General features: G+C 42.2%; 1 protein-coding gene across 3 annotated transcripts in view; it reads right to left on the bottom strand.

Moving 5' to 3' along the window:
• The window catches only part of MAP4 (microtubule associated protein 4), a 166,716-nt gene that overhangs the window by 90,415 nt on the left and 48,595 nt on the right, over positions 1–27,706 (bottom strand). For all 3 annotated transcript variants that reach the window (XM_059818566.1, XM_059818567.1, XM_059818568.1), the window contains exons 3-4: positions 20,643–20,902; positions 10,443–10,508 (exon numbers count right to left, since the gene is read on the bottom strand). In XM_059818566.1, coding sequence (XP_059674549.1) covers positions 10,443–10,508; positions 20,643–20,883 — 307 coding nt within the window. In that variant the 5' untranslated portion in view covers positions 20,884–20,902. The remainder of the gene's footprint in view (positions 1–10,442; positions 10,509–20,642; positions 20,903–27,706) is intronic.

Below are 27,706 nucleotides of genomic sequence, written 5' to 3'. Positions count from 1 at the left end.
GCAGCCCTCTGCAGATGGGGACTCCGTACGCCCAGGTTACATAGGACACTGAAAAGGCAGTGACTTCTGCAGAAGGTGACTTGCACTGTTAAGCCTTCCTATGATTTCACAAGGAACCTGAATACAAAAGCTGTCATTGCAAGGGCTTTCATAAAATTTGTACGTGTGCTTTTAGCGTAATACAGGTGAGAGTCTCCTCTGCTTGGATGGTCAAAGAAAACATTAGTATACCAGGCAATTAAGATGCTGACAAGCAAGCTGCACATCCAGAATCTTCAAAGAGGTTGATTATCTGTCCTCAGAAGTGGCCTGGGTCTTGTTACAAAGACGTGTATGCACAGGGATGCATATTATGATGCACTTCTGGGCCCTGGGATTCAGAAATTATCCTAGAATCAAAATAATCTGCCTGTCAATACCTAACAAAGCTGCTCGTTGTCAACAACACTGAGATACCCTTTAAAGAAAGGAGGTGTGACTTGGTCAGTGTACAACTACCTATACTGGAAGTAAATTTCTCAAAGTTCTGCCTGTTTGAAGTTCAATGAATGTAAAATAGAAACAAGGAAGTGTTTGGGTTTTCTTAGTTTTGGTTTTTGTTTTGTTTTTATTATTTAATAAAAATAACATTTCTGGCAGGAACTATACAGAACTTACCCCAAGAAAATAGATGATTTAAAACCTTCAGATGATGAAAGAAATCAAAATCAGATATTTACGGCAAAAAGTTATCGGCCCAGCATGGAACTTACTCAGAGGACCACCCTGTGTTGCAGAAGTCAAGGCAGCAGTCATTAGTGGTCCTATCTAGCTTTATGAAATGGTCAGCAAAACACCAGAAGCCTCAGAGGGACACTACAACACTTAGGTTTCTTTCCACTAAAATTTCATCTGCAAAAAAAAGTTTGTGTTAGCAGCAGCTTGCTCCTCCTCCACATAGACAAGGAAGTTTCCCCTATTTAGTCTTCCAAAGCCTCAGTTCTTCAAATAAGTTATTCTCATGGCATCAAAGACTCATACAGTCATTTCAAGGTGCAGATGAAACCAGCATTCTGAACTGAATATTCACAAAAATACCCAAAGTCTTAACAGAAAGAAGGATTTAGAGAATTGGTAGCACGAATTACTGTCTCTTAGGACATGCCTTAGGACACTCTCCTTCACCGTGGTCAATATACATCTACATAACTTCCATGCAATCTGTGACTATTCAACTCACCGAGATGTGGAAGAGCAAGAGAGATTCAAGGACTGAAAGCTCTAAAATGCAAAACTTTTAGCACAGACCTGTAATGTTTTCATGCCAAGCTGCTGCAAGATATTATGTATACTTAAAGTACCATTGTTAAGCAGCTGACGATACACCTTTTCAGTGCATAAGAACTCAAGTATCCATCAGGTACATTAAACTAGTACAGTCAGACAATTCAGAAGAGCTGCATTAATAAAATGTGCATTGAAGTGACAGATCTGTGCCCTGGTGATCTCATGAGTCATCTATTCACTGCGATCTGAGAGCACAGCGGCTTCGTTCCCCTGCATGACACTCTGCTGAACACTCAGCTGTGTGAGAATTACAGACCTTGATCTAATCCAGGGCATGGAAGGGGCTCTTCAGAGCGGTTGGGTTTTCTAAGCAAAGTTCTGTCCTGAACAAAAATTCACCCCGATGCCTCTTGCGTTCCCGATGTTTATAATTGCTTCAACATCTGGAAAGTTTCTTTAAGCTTTCTGAACTGCTCGCGAGTAGCTAGTGAGTTGAGATTATGCTAACTGCTACTCAACTCCTTTGCCAGCCATAGAAAGCCGCAAGGGTCCTTCGGTTGAAAGAGCACCAACTCCTCCAGAGCCCGCACCAGGGGCACCCCGCAGAGCACGAACCTTCATCCTCCGCACTCACCCTCCAGGGGCGAGGGGGAAGCAGCACATCCCCTGGCAGTGCCTTCGCCTCCCACCCCGGATCCTCACCGGGAGTCACGGAGCACAGGGGCGTAACACCCCCAACCTCTGCCCCTGGCTTCGTCGAGACGTCCACCCTCCCCTTCCCGCATCCATCTCAGGCCTAAAAATAATCACCCCCAAAAGATCAGACACACAGAAAAAACCTCTTAGTCATGCCCGTCTGAAGAACTAAACGAGCCTTCTGAATTATTCAGTTTGCTGCTTTTTTTAAGACTGAAGCAACAGAAAACATGAACTCTCCTTTAGCAAATCTGGTTGCATGCAGACCCATTCCAAAATGTCTAAAAAGCTATCCCTTAAGTCCAGAAAGTATAAAAGCCTTTATAAATAAAAACTTGTGCCAAATGGGAAATACGCAGGCAGGTAAAAGAGGAAAAACAGCTTTAATTAGAAAAGCATACCTTTAAGTGTCCTATTTACAAAATGCTAGACATAAGGAATGACTTTTTTAGGTTTTTTTGTGGGTTTTGTTGGGTTTTTTGTTTTGTTTTGGTTGGTTTTTTTTTTTAAACTTCGTGCACTAGCAACTTACTCAATAGCAAAAGAGATAACAAACACACAGCAAAGACTGAATCTCAGCTGGGGTGGCAGTTAAATGCGTCCATTGCACACATCATATACTCAGAAATACTGTTAAGTGTAGATTACCATTCCCACAGACATGTCATTTTTCTGTAATTCCTCACCAAATAAAAAAATAAAATCAAGCATCTTAAGCCATAAGAGGTGCACAGCCACAAACACTAGGCATTATTTACTATAGCTAGTTCATACATGCAGATTTTAAGCACCTTGGAAATCCAGGATGGAAAATGCATATCCATCTCATCCATCCCCAGTTCACTTTTTATTCCTTGAGCACAGTGGGAAGAAATTTTCCTTCTATTTCTGCCCACCCACCCCCAACAACAACAAAATCGTGCGGCTCATTGAAAGAATTTCCTTTTTAATGCATTAACTGTATTAACTAAACCGTTTTTTTGACAGACGTGTTTTCAAACACCTGTCCAGACAGCAAACTCTTCCAGTTTAAGCCATTTACCTCTTTTAAGAAGTAACACCAGAGCAGTTAATCAAGCACATGCAGCTACCTGTAGGTGTTAATTATGAACCCAAGAAAATTCTCATCACAGTACAACTATTGAGAGGTTAGTTTGAGATGTTTATTAGGGCGATTTATTCAACAGTGATACACAGCTTCACATCATACAAAGCAGTGGAATCATTAAGAGAAATCAGAAGTGATAACAGACAAGCTTGTAGGCACAAGAAAGTTGTAGTATGTTCTGCAACGAGTTCGTATCATCTCCAAAGACAGGAGAAAAGTGTGGGTAACATGAAATTTAAACAGAGGAACACATTTGGTAGCCACCTAGCTTTCTGAAAATAAAAACTGAAAAACCAAAACACACACTCCTGCACATTCATTTACTGCACTGAATTTTCAGCAAGATACCCGTACATTTTCCGGGAGTGACAAAAGATTCACCACTCTGCATTGACCCTCCAACATCCCCTGCCTCCCCCTTGCCAAAACATTCAGCCTCCCAGGACAGGCACCTTGCACTTCTGCCCCAGAAAAAGCAAATGTGCTCAAAAAAATTGCAGAGCTTTTGGTAGGAGTCCTGTAAGGAAGAACCACCACAAACACACAGAAACAACCAGCTCTCTTCCTCTAGCTACAATTCACATTCAAATTTGTAAACCTAATGACATTTAAAATAAAAAAGGGATTTAAAAAAAATATGGGGGGGGGGGGGGAAAGCAGTAGTGTAATGGAATGAATTATTCATGTTAGCAGCTGAGACAGTGACTGAACCCCCCAGGGGTGCCCCCATCCGCATTAGCGAGCTTTGCTTTGGTCTGCTCTAGACGCTGCTGCGCCGGGTTAGCTGACAGGCAGCCAGCCCCACTGCACTGAACGGGGGGCCGGTGCCGGGCAGATCGCTCCGTAACTCCGCTGCCCGCCTCGCAAAGGGAGTTGACCTAGCCAACTGCTACAAGGGCTAGAAATTGCTCTCTAGCCAATACTTTAAAGCATTATTGCATTTCAATAAGATAAAGCATCTGTGGGAGGGGGAGAAAGTCTGATATTCAGTTAATCTGAAACCTTTATTATTCAATCTGAGATTTTCTCTCTGTAATTTATTATTTATTCTCTATTTCTAGGGCACAAATAGTCAAGCCCACTTAAGGCAAAAGGTGAGAAAGAATGACTTGTGGAATCAAATTAAAATGCCTCCAAACTCGCCGTGATGCCATCTTGCTCCAAAGTCAACTACATTAAAAAAAAAAATGGCTACAAAGAGGTTCTTTAAAAATAAAGCTAAGAACACAACAATCTCCTTCTATGGCAACAGACACCGAAAATCCCCCAAGAAGAAAGCACTTCATGACAACAAGAAGGACCAAACACTTCTCCTTGCATCACACGCCACTGCTCTCGTCTCACTTTTCAGTGTGACTGAGCAGCAGACCTGATGTGTGAAGCACAGCTGGAGGAACGGTCCTGGATGGCCTGCAGACCCCTGTCAGCGGGACCTTCTGCCACCCCCAAAAGGGCACTGGTGAGGCCTTGGTGGCTTGTCAAAGGTGGAGGCTGTCGGCTACATGCTACCACGTGGCATTATTTCCAGTAAAACCAGAAAGACAGAGGGCAACTTGTGACAGCCATACTTGCCAGTGTATCCTGAATCCCCATTATCACGGGGAAACGCTTGCTTTTGTACTTTTGGTCAGTGACTGGTCTCAAAGGCTGCTGGTCTTAAGCAACTGCATGGTGGCTCTGCCAGGTCGGCACATCGGACCAGCAAGGGAAGAGCCCAGCTTTGGCAGCTGAGTGCCTGTAGGCAAGGGGGTTTTCTCAGAAGTGACAGCTATCTACCTCGGACGAGAAGCTAACGGTGTTACTTGTTCAGGAATTGGCACCACAAGGATGTCAGCTACTAATGAGGCTTTGAATGGTGGGTAAAGCAACAAATTGCCACCAAATTAGAGAACAAAAGCCTCGAGTCCTGGTGCACATCACTGAACAGGTTGATTACATACAATTCATTGAAGCAACTCTGGACACTGTCACCCTGGGTGGGGAGCATCTGAGGTCTCAGATTAAAAAATACAAAAATCAAGATTGAATGGGTCACTACTTGAAGGGGATCTTCAAAGAAAACCTTCTGGTGCCATTAACAGCAGCATTCATTCAAGGTGGGATATTCTTCCTGTGTATCATGAGTAGACCACCATCGTAAATAGTCAAGGGTACTAGCAGGGTGCTAGGAATATTCAGGTGCAAGCTACTCTCTTCAGAACAAGAAAATATCATTTTTAGGCAAGTGAAGGTCTTAGTATGATAGCTTTTGGCAATCTGAAGAGTCACATCCTACCTTAGGCTGGATTTGGGTTCAAATTAATCCTGTACTTTTATCAGGGGTTGTAGGCAAAGTACCTTTTAGCTACACAATACAATTATCCTCAAACAAAACATTCACTTGTCTACGAAAACCCGGGCTGAGCTGGTCTCATGTAAAATATTAAGTAGTCTCTCTAAATTATTTCCTTCTTTTGCATTTTGTTTTATCTGTTGAATGGTAGTCACTAATACTTTTGTGTTTGGAAAGCTTTGCACCTTTATGGAGACAGCAGGAATTGCAATGGACTTGCTGACCTCTTGTAGCTCTGTTTGAGGTTAAAACAGGCCCATTCTATTGGTCTTGCTAGAAACTGTCATAATTATTTCAGTATAGATTTAACAATTTAGTCCCAGAACTTTTGTTCCTCTCCGTTTTAGAAGGGACACATTATTTTTCATGGCAGGTAAAATTTCATCCAAGGCTGTCATTACCAAAATGAAACTAGAGGTATGAAGAAAGGCAATTTTCTTTCTTACTTCCAAGGCTCACAGAAAGCGGTACGACAGCGAAGCAGCTTACTGAGCAGGAATTTGGGGTTGGTCGTTTTCCTTTATGCTCCCAGTTGATGGCAAGTGCTTGAACCCCATAATCCACCCCTCACAAACCAGAGGCAATCTGCTTGTACCTCAGTAAACACGGGTTTTCCTAATTTGTTTCTCAAGTCTGTATAATATAGTAAGTGCTATGATGTGAGAACACCTGGCTTGAAGAAGACAACATTATTAAAGATAAAAACCTCATATGGGAAGGTTTCAAAGCAGCAAGGGTAAAGGCCGGTAAAACTCAGCGTCATTCTAAAAGGCTGTGGTGAGTACGGGGAGAAGGGAAAGGAGCTGCAGTCATGGTGGACCCATCCGCTATGAAAGCACAGCTTTAAATTTACTATCGAACCTTCTGTTATTAAGCGTCGATGAAAAAGGATATAAATTAAATTTAAAAGTGATTGAACTTAAAAATGGAGCTGTAGTTGTGATTTGAAAACAGTGGGAGTGCTGAAATAGTGCAGTTAAAAACCATCATGCACGTTTGTGCTTACACAAAGAAAGGAAGGTTTCAACAAGCACTGCAGAGCAGAGAGGGAGGAGGAGAAGGGCTGATCGGCCGACAGCACAGCTACCCTTTGGTTTCTTCTACACGTAAAGTCCAAGGATGTAAAGCAAGAGCTCTGTAAAATGCTGAAGATTTTAGAAGTGTAATGGCAGGTAGAAAAGTACACTGGTCTTGTGTCAGTGGCAGCCCCAGTGTTAGGAGACAGTCTAGGCTTCTAGGAGGAGAAAATAGAAGAGAGGAAAAGAAGTAGGAGAGGGAAACGGGATGGGGAAAGGGGCAAAAAAGCGCAAGTCATTAGTAAACATGAACATTCAGGTAGCAACTGCACAACAAGCAATATTTCATTTAGTGCAGCCAGGAGATTTGCCAAAAGCCAGATTAGAGACACATGGAATTTTGCTTTTAGAAGTGTCTGAAAATATATCACTAGTCATGCTATGGCATGACACTGTGCCACATGCAAAAATTAGCTGTGATAAATCAAGATTAGTGACAAAGTGCTATCAAAAGAGCAGCAGCTCAGGATGCTGCTTAAAAGCACAATTTGCACTGAAAGCAGTGACAAAGTATTTCTGTGACCCAATCTCAGATGAGAGAACGACAAGCAGGCTGGTTGGAGAGAAAGTCCAGCTAGGGGAAGTATGAACACTGAATAGCAATACTTCCCTAGGTTACTTCTCATCTTCCAGCAAGGTAATGAACAGGATCTTGGAACAAGAGGTATCCAGATTAAACCACATGATCATCCTTGATGGATTTCTTTCCAGAAATTTGTCTTTTTTTAAAATATGTAATTCCTTTCAACTCTAGGCAAATATCCTGCAATAAGGAGTTGCAAACGTTGCACTGTTCGAAAATTACGCATGTATTTTTTTTGCTTTAAACCTGCCGTTAGAGTTTTACTAAGCACCCCCTAACCTTTGCATGGTGAAAGCTAGCAGTTAGCTCCCTAGCTCAATACCTGCATGCCATCGGTGATTATAAGCTATTAACAATTTCCCTGCACCCTCGCTGATTCACTTGAGTTGCACCAGATGTGCACAGCTTCCCTCCAAACGCTGCACCAACCGCTCTTTATTTATCCTTATAAGGAAGAGCAGAATTAATAGAGAGAGTTTCAGTCTATGTGCCGAGAACCCAAGCCAGAGCTCCCGCTCTGTAGCTCTCAAATTCTCAAAAAAACAAAAACCCACAAACCAAGTAAGCAATCGCCACATAAGGCTCGGCATTGCCAAGAACAGAACCCTTCAGAGAAGCTGCCAGTCTCTCCCTTTCAGGGAAAGCAAACGGGTGCAGAGGGTTCTCAGCCTCACAGCCACAGTTTGGACCCTCAAGTAAACAGCCAACGTAAAGTCAACCGTTCACATTTTTCCTTTACATTCTGAAATACTGAACTCTACACATCCCTGCATCAATGGTTTAAAACCATCTCTGTTATAATAAAAATAATTTAACAGTTAATATAGGGGTTTGCCCCCGAGTCACATTAGTTTTGGATTTACGCCATCTACTACATTAACGGTATTTCGGAGCGGGGCATCCGGTCAGGAGGCAGCACCGGCTGCCAAACCAGCACTAAGATTTCAGTCCTGACTAATTCTAACCTCTGCATACACATACACCAGATGTCTGTAGATAATGTTGCATGCAATAAAACATTAGCAAGTCATCACCCTGTTTTATTTGATAGGTAAAAAACCATGTAGCAATGCTTCCTGTGATCTAGACTGGAGAGATAAGCAGACATTTCTATTTTCAAATTGCTTAACTACATCTTTCCCCAATACTTTTCCTGAAGTCTGTTTCAGAATCCAACTCAAACACAGCTCTGCTTTTAAAAGCTCTCTCTGTAGCTCTTAACACCGCTTTTTGTAGCAAAAAGCTGGTTTCCTTGAGCATCACCTTCCTTAGTCCTCTCTCGGATACCCTGTCTCCCACCTCTGCTCTGGGCCCACATTGCACATCCAGAAGAATAATTTCAGCTTTACAGAGAGACAGATTAGGGAATAGATCCAGCTGAAAACAAGTAAGCCAGCCAAAAACTGAAGGTTGGCTTAGGGCCAGGACAACAGGCTTTCGGCAGCACCACCTATTAAATGCGGAACCAGGCACTACTGAAGTCCGTCACCTGGTCTGGAACAACATGCCTGTGTTTCTGCAGAGCACCAGCTGCTCTTCAATGCTGAAAAAACCTCCATTATCTGATTGAAAATTAGCATTTCTCCCTTACTTTCAAATGTATGAGCATGGATATTTCAAGTATTCCACAGGGAAGGGGGTAGGGGGAAAGAGTCCATGAAATAGTCGTGTTGTATAAATCTTCTGTTATTCCAAAAAACCTAATTAACTTGATGCCTATGACGCTTCATCCTTTGACATGCTGTTTCTACCACTTTGATGTCACTTTTAGACAGCCTTTAACAAGAAAAAAAACCCAACTCTACCCCACAAAGATGGAACATATTAATAAATTAAAAAGCTTCAGACACATAAAAGTATCTTTGATCAAAGTTGTTAGCATTTAGTGTGCGAAGAGTTAAACCTCCAGAAAGCTAGTATTAAGTAAATAACAGGAAATTTTTTAAACACAGTTCAGGAGTTCAATAAAAAAATCCCAATGCATTTAATTAGTCATACCTGGAGTATCATAAATCTGATTTTATTTCTATCTCCTTTTAGTTGTATGTATTCAAAGAGAGGAAGTATCCTTAGGAAGGTTCAGAAGCGTTCTTAATTTCAGTTTTATACAAAATTATAAAAGATGCACAGCTTCATTTTGACCAGTTTTACCATGGCAAATTAAGTACAAAGATCACTTTTTATATCCCCATCCTCAATAAGAACATGAACACTTGCTCTCACTAAATAGAATTATAGCAAAGAAGCGTTTTAATTCATCCCTGTCTCCCACTCCCATACATTCCTCATTATCTCCTGGATTTTTTTTTTTCTTGCAGCCACACCTACAGACCAGCAGGGATGTACATGCTGGGAACATCTGAACTATCCTAGTGATGATCTGTACTGCTAAAGCTGAGCTGGAGATCATGAAAAGGGAGACCAAATAAACATCTCTTACCAATGGCAGGATGAAAATCGATTTTTGAATATTTTATCCTCAAGAAAATAGAGGTGCTATGGTATGGCCTGTCAAAGTCTGCACCCTCCTCACCACAAAAGGAAACAATCCACTGGCTCATGCACACAGTCGCAGAGTTTGGTACTGCTCATCCCGAACAGTTCAGTTGGAATTTGGTAGGAAACCAATTCACAGTAAGAAAGTTTCATAAAAGGAAACTGGTGTTTATCACTAAATGTAACTGCTAAAAGATTAACTTCAGCATATTTTAGGCTGCTTGGAAAGATCCATTATTTTCCAGATTCCTCACAAGTTTAAAATATTGGTCCACTTAAGTAACGACAAGTTTCTTGCAGACAAAGCTATCCTAACGCTGGATGAAAAAAGGTTCCGAAGACCTCAATTTCATCTTTGACATGGCTAAAGCAAGTATTAGGAGATACTTACAGAAGGGTAGTTTGGGGTGGAAGAAGCTGCAGAATAAACAAAGCAGTGTAATTTCAGTAGCAGCTAAGAAGTAGTGAATGAAAAAACTGCATCGAAGGATGGTGTATTCAGAGAAGAAACATCACTGTCAGTCTTACAGGGAACAGGAGGTCATTCCCACAGGTTAGGGTAGAGTTCAGCTATGAATATTATGGAGTCACTGTAAAGCCATTTAGGTATCAGTGCCCTAGATGTTGCCTTCCCAACACTGACCATGGATGAACTATACAATGTCTTCAGAACGAGGCTTCATGCAAATAAGCCATTTCAAACCCAAAAGAGAATGAAGTTCTATTTTGTTTCAAATTCTCTGAAGAGATCATTAAAAAAACAAAAACAACCTTCCATGGAGAAATACAACTCAAAAAGAAGATGCATTTTGTCACAATGAGGTTTTACTGGTCCAATAACAAATAAAGACATTGACGTGTTTCCTTCAGACATTAAGCACGTACCTGTGCGGTGATCTTCTATTCCATGGTCACCATTTTCTACAACTGTTGGCCCAGAAGCCGAAGTATCTGCAAGAAATCAAAGGAAACGTTAGCATTGGATGAAGTTAATCTTAATCCAGAAGTTAAAAACAACATTGTAAGGACAACACTGTAATGTCAAACACAGATAAGGGGTTTTTTTCCCCAGAATCATTTTTTAAATAAGTTAAGGTACTCCCACGGCACTGAGTCAGTGCAACTTAAAACCCAAAAGGAAAAGCTTTTCAACCACAGACAATCTAGTCCCATGAAGGGGACTCAAGGCATAACAACTAGAAGCTTCTTTATCTACTCATACCATCACTTCAAACTAAGCTTTCCTACAGGCCAGCACTAGACCACTGTGACTCTGGATTTCCTTCAAGCAAGTAATGCTAAGCCAAGCTGACAAACTTCGATAGGTTTGGTGGATGTGAGGCAAGAGCAGTTGATGCTGTTGACCTTAACGCCGTCTCCCATAACATCCTCATAGACAAACTGACAAAGCATGGGTCAGATAACTGCATGGTGAGGTGGGTGGAAAACTGAACAGCCAGGCTCAGAGGGTGGTGATCGCTCGCACAGAGTCCAGCTGGAGGCCAGTCACCAGCAGTGTCCCCCAGCAGTTGAAACTGGGGTCAATACTGTTTAACATCTTCATTAATGACCTGAACGATGGAGAAGAGGACACCCTCAGCAAGTTTGCAGATGATACAAAACTGGGAGGAGTGGCTGATATGCCAGAGGCTTGTGATGCCATCCAGAGGGACCTGGACAGGCTGGAGAGATGAGCAGAGAAGAATCTTACAAAGTTCAACAAGGAGAAATGCAAAGTCCTGCACCAAGGGAGGAATAAGCCCAAGCACCAGTACACACTGGGGGTCAAGTTGCTGGAAGGTGAGTCCTGCAGGAAAAGCCCTTGGAGTCCTGGTGACCAACAAGCTGAACATGAACCAGCAATGTGCCCTGGCAGCAAAGAAGGTCAACAGCATCCTGGGGTGCGTTGAGCAGAGCACTGTCAGCAGGTTGAGGGGGGGTGATCCTTCCCCTTTCTTCAGCACTGTTGAGACACATTTGGAGTGCTGGGTCCAGCGCTGGGCTCCCCAGCACAAAAGAGATGGAGCTACTAGAGAGAGGTCAGTGAAGGACCACTAAGATGAGAGACGCTCCAGTCCCTTAATCATGTGAGTAAAGGCTGAGAGAGAGCTGGGACTGTTCACCCTGGAGAAGACTTCTGGGGGGGCTGGGGGGGTACAAGCACCCAAAGGGAGACCTTAAAGGGGCCCAAGGCACACTCTTTTCAGTGGAGTCCAGTGACAGAACAAGAGCCCAAAGGCACAAACTAATTCCTCAGAATTTTTAAATATTGGTCTACTTCAGTCGTGACAAGTTTCTTGCAGACAAAGCTATCCTAATACTATTAGAAAAAAGGATCATGAGACCTCAATTTCAGCTTTGACAGCACATTGCTAAAGCAGATATCAGGGAGAGATTTAGAGAAGGGTAGTGCAGGGTGGAAGAACACTGATGCCAAAAAATAAGAGACTAAATCTCTCGGTGGTAAGTATATCTTGTTCTGTCATTGTCAGATGAAATTTTAACAGGCACCAGGATTTACACACTGAACTTGGAAAACATAGCAGCAATACATGACCTAGTGATAGCTGAGGCAATTTGGAATCAAAGAACTGAGCTCTAAACTTGGCTTTGCTGTCTGCTCAAGTGGCCGCCTTAGGAAAGCCGCTCTGCTAACAGGTAGCTATCTACAAGCGTGTAATGTTTTTGAAAACGCTGCTTGGAAACCATCTTTCGGAATAATTAAGGAATTTAATTAACATAGCAATATAATTTTTTGAAAAGCGCACTTCATGTTCTAGTACTCAAACAGTTCTTCCAAATCATCAAAATATGCTAGTGAAATTCCATACTCACCCCATAATCTCTACACTGGGCTGCTGAGGGTCAATAACTATAATCACTTAGGCAAACTGCTTGAGGAATTCCATTTATTTTAAATTACTGCCTTTGAGATCAGACTATATGGTCCTTACAAAAGTAGCTGGACTGTGGTGGTATTAATACTGCTGCAGGTTGCCAGCAGCACAGTATTTCTGTAGGCAACCACCACCATGACAGGTGACTATTACAAGGCCATTTACCTAAATTGAAGATATCATCCTTGCACCAAGTCTTAAAATACTTTCTAATATCTCCTTAAATAAACTCTGCTTAATTTCTAAGAATTTATCCCATTTTCCAGTTGTGAAATAGTGAAGACAACTCATTGCAAGAACGATACTGAGTAGTATTAGTTAAGTGTAACACGCAGCACAAGCTCTAACAGCAGTTCAGCTCCTCAGGCCATCAGTTCTGCTTATTGTGAAGAAACACTCAGGGCAATGGCTTAAAAAAATCCTGTAAGTAGATAAAATAAAATCACTCCCAAAAGAGACACACATTCAGTTATCTGGAGTTGCTGCTGTCCTTTTCCTGAGCTCAAGCAGTTTTAAAACAAAGCCATGTTACCAGAGTACTTTAGAGCCAGCACTTTAGGGCTTAATGCAACCCTCAGTAAAGCAAAAGGGAAGTCTTTCCAGTTACTTCGGTGGCTCATCCTGCTGTTTTACGAAAATTCAACAACACGAACTTGCCAGACAGCTTATAGAAAAACATACACCTACATCCTCCAAGTAGCTGAAAATACTACAGGAATCCCTGGACCTGTTTCTTAGCAGTTACACACACCAGCTCCTCCTGCTGTCAGTCTTTACAAGGTCTGGTATTTACTGTAACAGTAGAACTGTCTGAACTAGTAACTGGGAGAACGAGTGCCAGCACTGAACTCACTGATCGGTTCAGGCAAGGAGAAATCGGGGTCACGGGATGGTTTATACAACACTGCTTCACAGCAGCCAGGCATCTGGGGGAGCAACAGGGTCTCACAATGAGATCTCCAAGGAATTACATAGAGGAGCTACGCAGGTCCTGCTGCACCTTCCAGTTAACAGCGAGGAAACCTAGCCCAAGTGCAAGAGCAAGTTTTCTTAAGCCCTGCTCAAATGGGCATCCTAACACTGGTTTAATGAAGGTAGCTGATGATGGCACTGCAACAGAGGCTTTGCAAGCCTTCTCTAGTCTTCACTCATGCTAAACATGTCAAAAAAAAATCTTTTGGTGGTGGGGAAAATAAACAGCAACCCCCACTACCACAACCCACAAACTCACTCCCATTTCTTCAGTATTTAAACTGTAATTGAAAACTTGAGTGCAAGTGCTGTTTTAAATTGGACAAAACAATCACATACTACTTTCAGCTTCATTCAAAGCTTATCATTACACCTTGCACAGACAATACAGCTGTATTTCACAATCTGGTCTTGATGCCACCACCATCATCCATGCATTCAAAACAGGACTCGACTGGATCACAAATACGGCTAAACACCACCAATTTGGTCTGCAAGTCTGTGCACATACTTTGAGAACTGGCTTCGGGCTGCAAAAAAACGTTCATCTGTAAGACTGGTCTGGTAGCACTTGGAATGAACAGTTTGTGCACACTTGAGGTCAGCTTTGCACCGCACATAGTCCACTCAGTGGTGCTTCTGGCCATTCAGTGCATTTCAGCTGTTCAGAAAATAAACACTTCATCTGTAGAAAAGTTTCATTTAGAGACTGATCTCCTAGGTAGCAAGCGATCCAAGCCAGCTGTCTATCAAAAAGAAAAGCCAGGACACCCCACCCTCCCCTACCAAGGGCGCTGCAAACTTCAAACAAAACAAAAACCAAATCAAAAAACCCTACCAAAATATTAGTCAAGCCTACCAAACACTACGGTGGATGAAAGCGAGGACAGCCCAAAGCCAGCTGTGTTTCTGGCTTAGCCTTCCACAGAGCTGATAGGGCTGTCAAGTCTGTGCAGCTTCTAGACTACAAAGCACAAATACGTTCCTTCAGAGAAGCTTCAAATTATTCAATCTCCTATATTCACTCATTTAAAAAAAAAAAAAAAAAAAGACATTCATATTGAAAATCCTACATCTGCTTCAATGGCACAGGAATTAGGGGAGAAGAATAGGTTAAAGCCGTCGCGGCATTCCTCTCCCTCTCGACACGCCGAGCAGTAACCACAGTAGCTGCTCTTCTCTGCGTGCACCCCGCTAGCTGCAGAAGGTGGCTGCTCTGCCATCAAAGCCACGAGGGGGAAGTGATCTAAAAAAGCTCCAGTTACCAGAATGGCAGAGGAACCTGCAAGCAGGTCTCACAGGCAACAGCTTTTAAACTTTCTCGAAAAGCTCTGCAAACACGCAGGGATAAGCAGGACACCGTTGCACACGCATGGTGTGCTCAGTCAAGCCAGGGTCTCTCCAAATCAAATGCTTAACCAGGCAAAATCTAAAGAAGATTTTAGGCTCAACGATGGGTTCCCAAACAAGCAGAAGAATCAGAAATGCCATGTCTTTCCTTCTGCACTTTTTGGGAAGGATGAAAAGCAGGTAAAACGGTTTCCTTTACAGTTTTAGCTTTTTTTGGAAGACAAGCTTCCAGAAAATCAGGTCAAATCAAACAACTCCACCCAGCATTAGTAGTTTTTATTTTTATGTCTCTGAAGGTCAGGTCCTTTGGAGCAAAATCAAACTTTTTGTAGTTAGCTGGAGTCAAGTGTGAAAGTACCCAGCAATCTCCTCAGGGCAAGGTCTCCTCCCCTCATATTCTAAATTGCATAAAAACAAAAACATGACAAGATGTTGTAACTACATAATCCTCATCAAAATCACAAGATAGTATTTGCATCTGGCTAGTGGATCAAAGGATTGCTTTTACATAAACAAATTTAAGGCAGCATTTGCTAAACCGATAATCTCAAGCAAGTGGACAGTGCCAATATAAAAAAACCTTAATCTCCAGCAGTGACTTGGGGTAGCGCACATGGAAGCGTAACCACAACTGAGCACGGTTCCACCACCAGACCTACAGCCTGCTCCGTAGTAGGCATGGGATACCAGAGGGCAAAAAGAAAAGAGCTCTCGGCAGGCCAGGGAGGGGTGGACAGCTTGTGGAGGAGAGTCATTTTGCATGTTTTATCATCCTATCACACGTTTGTGTGCGCAGACTTGATCGAACACAACTTTGTCAGGGAGCTTAGACAAAAAAAATCCTGAGTGGGAACAAAACCACTGATAAACAGAGCACCACATAGTCAAAACTAGCTGGTAACTCTTCAACAAGTGGCTTAAGCTATTTCAATTTGTATGTTTAAATATTCGGTCTCAAAATGGCTTCTGAACAGCAGTCAAGCTCATCATCTCCCAGAGTCACGAAAAAAAGGCTCAGAGTTTTGCTTACACTTTGGCATTCCAATATGACATAAAGGCTTGGTTTGGATTCTCAAGCTTCTCTCTCTAACCATGAGAATTAAAGGGAACTTGAATTTAAAGGGAAGCTAAGGCTTGCTTGGTTTTGTGTTTCAGGGATGCCAGAGCTTTCAGAAGCACACGCGTACTGCCAGATGGCACTAACAGAAGCACAGCTGCACAGGCAGGTTGGCGTCCAAGAGCAGGAAAAGGAGACCTGCCATACTAATTTCCACCAAGATCTCTCTCCCCCCATCCCACCTTCACACCTCTCCTTCTGAAACAGGAAGCTGAAGCTTGAAGGTTTGATCACTTTGTCTGATCACTGCCTGCGATGGGATTGAATCCAAGACAAATGTTAGAGAACCCCAAGTGAAGTTCAGTAATTGAGCACAACTATTACCTGAATGAAGTTAAATCAGTGTAAAGCAACTGAGCTAGAAAAAAAAAGTTGCTTTATGAACTGTAACAACTAGAATAACTTCACCACTCCATTTCATAAAACATAGAAAACATTTCAAGAACACTTTGGCTTATCAAGATAATACTTAAGGCACTCCCTCCTCCTTAAGAAAATAGGGGTATATTACATAGTTAAGCAACTCAACCCAAGATCTGGGCAGCTTTACAATACAATCTGCATTTTAAACAAAAAACACAAGAAAAACACTCTCACACTGAAACATGCTCCCTACAGACAGGTACGAGGCCCTACGTGAAATGAACCTCCAGTTTCTGCAGCTGGGCCACGAGGCGCTGGAAAAGTGGCTAAAATCTGGGGCAGAGCATAGAAAACACACAGAGCTTAGGAATGCACCTGTGGTATCACCTGGGTCTCTCTGAACTGTTTCTAATGTTTATTTCGCAAGTCTCTGACAGATGTGAGAGTGCACTCAGATCACGCTCGATACTCACGTCTGTACAAAAAGACAATATAGGAATTTATACTAACCAAAAGTTTTAACAACTTCGGGGCCAGGAATGGGGATCAACAGACTTTGAGGGGCAGAAGGTGTTTCATGTCTCATGTGAGATAAAAATGCAAGTGTCTTAACATTGTTTGCTGACTTTTTTTAATCCCTCTGAAACTTCAGGGTATATGGAGCATTCTCCATCCTCAGTTTCATATGTGACAAAGTGTTTAAACTTTCTCTTGCAAAAGGAAAGCCTGCTGCCTTCTGCAAGAAAGGTGCTTACTCCTAGTGCAGAAAGAGAGGTAAAAGGCAAGGGAAGTGTTGTGGTTTGGCCTCGGGTTTCAGGCTCTGGAGCTGTGTTTTGTTTCCATACCAGGGGAGGACAGTCTGCTCTGCTCTGCAGCATTGTCTGTCCAGCAGCATCACGCAGCGCCGGCAGAGCCATCTCGTGGCAACTCTTGTGCTTGAAAAGAAGCCGCAAAGCCATTGCCCGCAGCAAATTAAAAGAACCTGGTCACTTACATCATGCTCAGTATTTGCTTCCCTATTAAAAAAGGTATACAAAGTTAAGACTCATCACCAAGTTTGTGAACAGAGTGAGTGCAAGACTGCGAAACAGACATTTACTGCGTACAAGGCCAGGAACAGTTATGCTGCAGACCTAGCTTTGTACACAATTCCTCAACAATAACGCAGTCAACCATTTAAAAAACAATCTTGGTCCTCACTTGCACAAAAACATTTCACAGGAGCACTGCTGCCTGCTGCAGGCTATTAAAGCACAGTATTTTCCCACGCAATCATCTCTTCCTTCGCACTTTAGGATGCATATCCCTTACTTCACATGAGCACCCTAATGAACACTGCCGCTACAGCCTCCATGACTTTAACTGGAAGCTCCACAGTACCCTCTAAATTCCTTGGAGCCTTGGAACTGATAAGGAAAGCTAACTGCAAACAGCATAACACGCACCCAAAGTGATCCTTCAGCGTTATGTAAAGCCCACAATGTCATAAGAGGATTACCCCAGAACTTGCCAAATTATGATGTCCAGCCAGGTGCCAGAAAGTAAAACTCCTTCTTCTTAAGCTATGCCTTTCCAACGATATTTTAAAAGTTAACTGTTATTAGAGCTTTATTCCAGGACAAATTTATAGGTGACCATACAACTGCTCATCCTATCTGCCTCCTCTTCTCCATCTCTCTGTACTCACATGGTTCACCCAGGCCCATGATGGGGGCCCATCTGATCGTTAAACTTGTCTAATCTGTCTCCTGGGTTTAGGAAAAAAAAATAAGAGAAAAACCTTGAGCAGAGATGGAATAGCTAGAGCCTGACAGGACTTATGATTAAACCTCTTCTGACTGGGGAAAGGCAATCTCAGTAGCAGAGACCTCAGTGCTGTCTGAACACATTCATGCCTTTTAACATAAATAAATTACAAGCGGGGGCTGAAAAGTCTGATCCATGAAAGCTACTCTTCTCCTTCAGGAAAACAAAGCTATTTGCAGTCATATTTGGAGCCAGGGATGTAGAACTCCTGCTGCCTTTCACATAGCAGTCCCCCCTCCCCAAAACCTTCATGTTACACTGAAAGCACTGCACTAGAACAACACCTAACACCCCCATTAGGACCTCGTAATATCTCACCCAGGCTCATTTATTCTATAGCCTCAATAAAAGCAAGTACATTAAGCTTTACTATATTTTTTTTTAAACAGTTATAAACATTGAAGAAATCTCATAGGAGAAACAGGTATCCTTATCACTTCAGGGAAAGGCAGATTAGGCAAATTAAGACATAACAGAATCAAATCCTAAGACTGGCCTGTAGTAAATTGACACTGTTTTAAACTGCGGTGCTTGATAGCCCTTCCCCTCCTGGTACAAGGTGGGAAAGCTGAAAAACATCATCTTATACACTCAAGGCAAGCAAGCTCTCCAATTTCGTCAGTTAGGGTCTTGTCTTCATCTTGCCAAAGATTTAGATAATGCTCATAACTGTTCTCCAGCTATCCCAAAAAAGGGAAAAACAAATCTCCAAACCAAGAACAAGAAATTGCATCCCCCCCTTGCCATGTAGGAGAGAAACAAGCTCTGCTGAAGCAGACGAACAACTGGTTGTACAGCAGGGGAGGCACTGGGGAGGGGATGGGGGTTCGAAAAGCCAAGAGATGCAGATGAAGAGAAGAGCCTGGCCCAAAGGAAACCTGCGTTAGCTCCCCAGTATCTCTGCCTCAGTTCTGCACACAGGAACCAGCAGTTTCCTCACAGGGCAGTTCAGCGAGTTTTAGTTACTAAGCAAACCCAAAAGGCCTTGTTATACCTGCTTCAAGAACCTGAAGTTATTTGAAATAGTGAGTTATGATGGTAATGTTCAAGGATACACATCTGGGAGGACACAACTTAAGGAACTTTATTTTAAACTAATATTGTATCACAATTTCAACACTAACTGAGAAATTCGGGTGCTGAGATGTTTTAGAATCTGTAACTTCTAGAACAAAGCATTATTTTAAAATATCCTTAAACCGCATGCAAAAGTGTTAACAAGTCTCCATGTCTCTCTGTTACTCCCACTTCTGCAATGCTAAAATATAAACCACCCACCGTTAGAGGTACTATAATTGAATGCAGTAACACACATCTGAATTGACCAAAGCTCCAAGTTTTACAATCTCTTTGCCCACTTCCATCCTTCCTACTTATTTGTTACCATTAATGAACTATGTTAGAGCATGGAAAGTTCGAAATTACATTTTCTGTATTACAGGGCACCCGATACACTGCTAAACAATGCAAGTAAATGCCTTGAACAGACCAGAAATGCCCATTGTATAATTCCCCATTCTGTAGTCCTGGAGGTCCTGTTTATTCTGATGGGTGACCATTATAGTTCTTCTGCACATCCCACTTTCATCAATGCTGATGAGCATCAAGATTAAGGCAAAAAAAGAAAAAAAACCTTTCTTCTGAAAGAAGTCACCAGGTTACTTGTCTAGGAGCATACGTTTTCTTCTTTTACATAGCATAAATCAAGGCCAAAAAATAATGAAGGCACTACTTGTCACAGGTGACTAGCCCCACTTGGCTGGGGGGGGAACACCACGCAGGCACAAAGAATTTAAATTGCTTACTGTGAAAGAAACCTAATGGATGACCCCCAAATCCCACTGTTTTCCCTTTTACTCAGCTAGGGAAGCAAGCATCTGTGTAAACCTCTCCTTTCTTCTAAGTAGCTTCTGATGAAGCTGTAACACTAGTAAATATCAACTGGGCTAGCAAATGCTCATAACCAGCGAAGACAGCACCACATTTTACTATAAATGCACATAACCAGGATATACATGCAGCAAGAAATCAAAATAAGTAGACCCTCGGATCAGTGGAGAAACAAAGATTTAGCTATTAAACATTCAAGTCTGAAGCCCACAAACAGTGTGGACCTTATGAAGACGCTGATCTGCAGACCTCACCAGCAACAGCAAGTCATCGATCTTTACACCTTGGATTTGCCATTACCCAGAGTGGTGGTTACCAAATCTTGCACAGTTTAATATTTTGAAATGGAAAGCAGTGTATCTATGGTAAGTGTAGCAGTCACATACTTTGGACAGTGCATTCTCTGAGAAGCCCAAGGCAGCCCACAAAATATTAACATAAGTAATAGCATCTTCTGTGCTCTAGTAATGATAGCTTATTTCACAGGCTGAAGATCTGAACAAAAGGTAGAGTAGAAAAGCAAGAAAGAGGATGCAATCTCAAACTTTGCTTTTAAAATAAATTGTTCAGACTAAAACCAGCAACATGTAAAAGTCCCGTTCTAGCAGGCCTAGCAGTATTACAATAAGTGAAAGTGTTCTGGGATGCTTAAGTGATGCAGCTTTTTGCTCTTGTGCTTTAGACACTTACGTTCCACCTGAATACCGTCTGCATGGGGTTTGCTTTTTGGTTCCTGGCTCCCAGCTTTTGCATCATCATCATCATCCAGCAGAGGAACATAGTCTGTTTTATCTACTGTTTCTCCAACCACATCATCAAATTTCTCTGCTTCCAGAGTGGCAATGAAGTCCCTTTTCACTTCTTCCTCAATCTCGGGAGGCGGCTCTGTCAGAGCGTCCGCAAGACTGAGGTTGTGATCCAAGTCAGCCATGCTTTAGCACCTTTGCAACCTGAAAAGTGACGTGAGGAAGAAAAAAAGAAACACACATTTTAATAAGAGACCTTTTAAGTTTACTCAGACTTTGATATTGACAACCGTGTGCCTCCTGTGCCATAACACAGTAAGAAACATTTGGTTTAGCACTCAATAATTCCCAGATGTTTACAAAACCCACACACCAGTACAGAAACAGCTAGATCATCTAAATCAGGCTTTACTGCATGAAAAAAATGTAATATTTATTACATTTCATATGAAGTTTTATCAGAACCTTAGGACAAAAAAAAGGAAAAAACCAAAACACACCCAGTACCTGGCCAACATAAATACATTGATTTCTGCCTTGCCCCAGATCTGCGAGTTAATTACATATCCTCAGCAGCAGAAAGATAAATGACGCAAGCGAATTTAGTTCTTGGGTTGGACTCCACCCAGCCTCCCCTATGGAGATTAGGATTTTACATAATCTCTGATGTCTACTTCAGCGATGCTTTTGATCCCTTTGATAGGGTCCTGTGGCATGTTTATGTCCTCAGCGAACCTTGCTAATTCCAGCAAACCCCGGCCCTGGGATTTGTGCTGGAAGGTGAAGTTTTAATAATGCTTACATGAAAAAAAAAATACAGTGAAGTACACACGTACACATTATGTACAATGCTATAAATTGGGAACATGAAGTAGAAAGAATCATCACCTATCTTTTCCTCCCTGATTTGTGTCTCAGCATTCAATTTAACTTCCTGGCCGTAAAGAGAACATGTACCTGAACTGATTCATCTGTTTTGCAGCTAAAGCTTTCAGGTTGGCATAACAAATGTACCCATAAACAATTATTTTTTCACATTTCATCCTTTTGAAGTTATTATTAGGAACAACAACCAACAAATACTGACATGAATTCTTCTAAGCTGTCTACGGGAGCAAAACCCACCACTTCTGGTTGACAAAAGGCACATCTCTGAAACTTTCTTTCAGAGCAGCATTAGTCGGTGTTCTGTATGCACAACACTATCAAAACAGCAAAGATATCAAAAGCTCTAGTCATACATTTTAGCCACATGCAGAAATTGCCCGGTACAAACTGGGAAAACCAAAACCATGAAGGGCCATTAGCATCTAAATTGGCATACTTACTGCTCCTACTACGGTAGCTCAGCCTCCTTTAATTTTGGTCTACGTTTGGAAGCACAAGGCAATTTGATGCTGATCTGTACTGCACTCGCTATTAGACGCACAATCTGTGCGGAGACTCTCCCTGTTAATGAAAGATGTACTCAGTTTTAGGAGTCCGGCAAGCCAATGCAGCAGTGCCTGGTTGAGAATCAGTAGAGAACAAGTACATGGAAGCGAAGTTCAGAGTTCCAACAACAAATTCATCCAAACAAGACGATACGAAGGAGCTTAAAGTGTTTCATCATTTTATGACCAATCCTCACTATATTGGACGAGAACCACCAAGTTACAGTAGGAGAAAACTAGAAGTAGAGCTGAAGATACAGAACTGCGTACGTAAAGAGGCACAGACACGCTCACAAGAAAACACAATGGGTGTTTGTATGTGTTGGTTAATGAAGGCCTGACCCAAGTGGCCACCGCACAGCGGTCCAGGGTCACTGACTTACACGGTGATGGCAGAACACAGATCCTCTTGTTCCAAAAACACAAAGGCTCCTACTCCTTGAACTACAGGAAATTCTTCGTCAGCAGTATACGGCCACTGACACATACCTACAGGCTCAAGCCTGTATAAGGCAATATTTCACATTCTTTATAAACAATGGTATTACACTGATATTGTTGTTTAGGCAATTGCATGCAAGTATATTATGGAAACTAATTCAGTTAAATCTATTCTTTTTTTGCTTTAACAATAAAAGGTCAGACTTCAAGCCAGATCAGACTTCAAGCAGCAACTGCACTTTTTGTTGGTTCAGATAAAGGCCCTGAAGAATTACCCCTCAACGGAAATCTAGATGTGAAAGGTTTGGAGCTCTTAACCCTTTGTGCGGGGGTCACAGTTGAATGAAGTATAAAGATGGTTTTTTAAATAGCAATAATTAAGTGAAAGAGTCTTGTTAAGAGAAGTTTCTTTCAGATAGAGTTCTTGACTATTTTCAAGATACACCATCGTACAGATCTGCACACAACTGGCCACAGTACCCTTCACTGAGTTTCAACCAGGGAAGTAAGTCACTTCCAGAAGTTCTCTTTGCATTGGTCAGTCTCTTCGAAGAAAGAAATGGGGCTCTGAAGTAGTCATCTTTTCAACCATGTCCTCCCTTGCTTTCAACTGGAAAGCAAAATGATAGCTTTTAGGTCAGGAAATCTCAAAAAAAAATTTGGAGCTACGACCGCTTCATCCTTTTCTTCTAAAAGTTTCATTTAGCGTAAGGAAGAAAAACAATATTTAAAGTTTTCAACAAGCTGCTTCACGGTGCTACTAATCATAGAATCATTTAGGTTGGAAAAGACTTTTAAGATCATTGAGACCAACCGTGAAACATCAAGTTCAATTAAGAAAGCAAGAATCAAGACTATGGTCAGAAAATAGCTACAGAACACCCAATAATTTGGGGAATAAGCAAGCAAAGGCTGGAGCGAACACATCAGATGCCAAAAGAAAAATCTGTTCTTCCCAGCAGGCATGCCGGGTCGGGCTGAATCAGACTTTGCAGATGTCACAAGTCCTTCATGTTTGCAGTATCGTATTTGGTTCTGCACCAATGCCAGCACAGCAAGGTTTACCCATTGAGAACCTGAAGCTTCATGTAAATGGCATATAGGAAAACCTCTCTTTTTAACCTCACTCCAAATGCTCGTTAGCAGTAGATTAGGGGCCGTAAACTGAACTATCAGCTCACAATTTTCACACATTCACTTCAGATTAACTATTCCTGCTATTTCGGTTTGAGGAACACGAGTGGCCTTTCAGCAGCATTTCCTCTTGACAGCTTAATTTAGGGTCTGTCCAAAGAGCAAGTCATTGCCATCCTCCCACTCTAATGGAAACTATTACCCGACTACTTTAGAGAGAGACCATTTAACATTTAGCATCCTCTCCTCTGCATGATCCAAACCAAGTAGCCATCTACAGCCAACACCAGACCGCACAGAAGCGTGTATGGCCATAATCATTGGTTTGTAGTCAGAGCAAGCTTATAAGCAGTATTTAGACGGCCCAGAAATTATTCAGTCCTTGTTCCGCTGAGATATTCGGTCACCTTTCCTCTAGACCTAAACAATTGCACTTCAATTAATGGAGCAAATGCCTCTGGAGCCCTGGTGGTGGCAGGAGCTGCCGTGTAAGAAGGGTTAGGGAAGCGGTTAAGAATTCTCAAACCCAAATCAAGGCTAATCCCACCCAGATCATCCTCTGGCATATGAATATTCCACCACAAGCAACTGATGGATTCGCATTGTGCTTTTTTTGGTCCACATTAATGTGGCAGCACTTTATGAAATAGTTACTATGAAATAGCATTGTCAATGCCTCTATTTCAGACCTACATAGGAACTAGGACACTAAAGCAATCTAGTTTCTGGGGAAAAATAATAATGAGGTTATGCAGACTTATCAGCAGGACATCTCCTTCTCTATATTTAACTTAATAAGGAATGCAGAAACTATGTATAAAAAAATAAATCAGCGTAACTAATACAAGCCATTTTGCTTTTTTGTAGCAAATACAGAACTGGTATCTCAGGCATGTAAAAGCACCAGGCAAGTAACCGGCTGCCCTGACCCAAAGCACCGCACTGGTACGGGAAGCCTTCAACAGCCCAGGAAGAGTCAAAGGACAGCCAGAACACCACTGGAATTGGACTAGAACCAGTTTCTCCGCTTTCCATCTCTGGTGTTAGAGCAGCCAGTCTGTACTAACTCCCAGTTTGAGCTGGGCTTATAGAATTAACTCTAAGACAGAAGGAAAGCAAGTACGCTGCACAGATTCTACCCAAGGGTAGAAAGCAAATCTGAAGCATATTCATGTGTTGACCACCTTAGAGAGACAGATGCTTCCTTTACCTTTTTCATTCACACGGAATGAAGTCAGCTATGCACAGGAAGCATTCAAGAATCTTCATCAAGAAGTACCTTAATACACTGTGCGTTACATAGCCATGCAAATCACACATTAACAGAGCCCAAGGAATATGAATTCTGACATTCACTTTTAAGATGAAAGGGCAAAACTGAGCAATGACTGAGGTTTCAGAAGGCAGCAGTTTAAAAAGGCATTAAATAATTCTTCAGCTGTGAGACAGCTGCCGAGGTCCTCTTGTTTGTTAAACAGCAGTGGGAATAACAGCAACGATGGTGTAACACCAACCTGCATGACTCAAGATTTCTATCTCTGGAAGAGCCTCAGAGGACAGTCAAGTCCTCCCTGAAGAACGCCAGGTTGAGTAAGTATTTTGCTCAGAGGAAAGGTGTGGAAAGGAGCAGACCATAGCATTATCAGTCCCACAGTGACAGCTGTACTACAGACGAAGAAAAGAGCTTTCCTGTAGCTAGACATTCCTCAGTCCATTCCAGGAAATCTTCAAATTATTCCATAGCAAATAAATCATATTCCCTTAATTCACACTTGGTTTTTTTTCCACAAAAGGATTGTTCAGACCTCTTCATGTTCCAGCAACAGCTCATCTGTTATACCCAGTTTCTGCCCCATCTGTTCTTTTTTATGCTAGGAATCTTTGTGTGCCTAGTGAGTAACCTGTTCGTTTTGATAAATAGAATCCATCCTCTTGTTAGCTAATCTGAAAAATAGAGAAAAATTATTTTCATCTCTTACCCATATCACAGACCCCCTGCCCCAGCACCTCATTCCAAAGGGTTCCTACTATTTACCCAATTCAGTTCACCCCTCCTTTTCAAAATGAGCTCATCTCTGGGTCTTCCCACCATCTTATTTGATGTTTGACCACATCCACGAGGTTGGAGTTTACTACTGTACGCAGAACTTGTGCTCTGCAAACCAATCTAGAGAGTCACAGACTCACATCCTAGAGATCCCAAAGAAGCTAGACTGGCGCTTCCTTGCAGAAGTTTTACTTCAAGTGACCCAGTGGAAAAACTTTCAAGAAACATCATCTCATCCAGCCACCCTCTGAAAGTAGAAGCAATACAAACAACTCGTACGCGCATAAGCCACCGCCTCTAGCTTCCCATCTAGGGAAGAGTGGAATTTATTTCCTGAACTTTGTATTTCCATTTTGTAGCTTCCTTAACTGCACTGTTGTGTACATGCCTCTGGGCATGCACAGTCTTTGAATTTAAAGTTATGATCAGTCTGACCCAGATTTTGTGCATCTCATCTGGAGATGGAGAAAGGGGAGAGCAGGCAAGTGGGGGCAGGGTATGTTGCCCGCAAAATAAAAGATACTTGAAAACCTGCAAGCTGTTTAAACAGAATCATACTTGGCACATGGCATTGACTGACTTCCCTCAGATTTTTGGCAGAGGGAATAGAAGATTTTACCCGGAGAAGCATATACACAACAGGTACCACCCTCTGGCAGTTACTCAAGCAGAGCGCCTGCTGCCTGCCAGCCCCGCAGTGACACAGCACGGCAACCCGCTCCGCAGAGTCCTGCGAGGCTGCTGGTCTCCTCAAGTGGGTACACGTCTCATCCTGCACCAAGTGAGCTGTACTCAGCCTCTGCTATTCCACTTAACGCCGATTTTGATGGTTAGTGGCTATATCCCGACTAGTATTAACTGTATCTTCTCCCCTACCAAAGCAAAGTTCGAGCAATCTTTATGGCAACGAGGGAAGAGAAATCTATCCACAGAAGTAGCACATCTAAAAGGAGTAAGAAACAAAGCAACTTTTCCTCACTTTTGCTTGTTTCTTTAAAGGAGACACTCTGATACACAGATTTATGAGAAGCATGTATATTATTTCATCAGATCCACTTGCTCCTTTAAAATTAGCTTCTAACTACACGCAGAACAAAATCCGCGACTGGAAGGAGCGGAGACAGCTCAGTCATAATTCCCATTTCTCTTGTCATAAGTCAGCTTGCTTTTCTTAGACGAGGCTCTCATGAGCACTTAGCAGTGGCTGCTGAGGCATAAGAAAACAGGATAGCAGATATATGCTAAGTCATCTTCCTTCGCAGTCTCCTGAAGGGAGTCTTCCATGAAAAGCATGTCTGCATTTATTTTTCAAAAGGAGAGGACACATTAATGAATCAATCTGCTTATGTTTTTTACATTCCATGGCTGGGCACGACAAATCTATGACCTAATTTAATTTTTTATAATTTTTTTTCAGCACGGTCTGAATCAGTGGGATGACTTTTTTTTTTTAAAGTTAAATGAGGTAAGATCTCTGCTTTATTTTTGTGGATGTTCTGAGTTGCAGAAAATCACTCAAATTACTAGAGGTTTCTTCTCAGAGGTAAAGAGATGCAGGTCAAGGAATCTTTAATAAAGCCTTTTGAACAAAACTTGCAAATTCATGCTCAATTCACTTGCTAGAAAAACCAATGCAACAGCCTCAAAAGGGGTGTCCTGAATTATAGGCTTATATTCGGGAATCAGTTCCTCAAAAATGCAGTGATGTGCAGTTACCATCTCACTAGAGGAGGGAAGGCTGTCCAGTCCGGATACTCAAGACCTGCGAGACAAACATAAGCACCCGATACCACATACATCATACCACTATAGATATTTACATAGTAAAAAAATCAAGCACTGATCTTAAACTAAATTGTTTAAACCGGAGCGCAGTTGGCAGCTTCCTCATAACTCCTATGGGCTGAAGCAAAGAGCAGAGAGCAGTTTCCAGCTCCAGTCTGCCACACCACT

This window comes from Gavia stellata, chromosome 6 (genome assembly GCF_030936135.1).
Source record: "Gavia stellata isolate bGavSte3 chromosome 6, bGavSte3.hap2, whole genome shotgun sequence".
NCBI classification, from domain to species: domain Eukaryota; kingdom Metazoa; phylum Chordata; class Aves; order Gaviiformes; family Gaviidae; genus Gavia; species Gavia stellata.
This window is presented reverse-complemented; position numbering and strand designations above follow the sequence as displayed.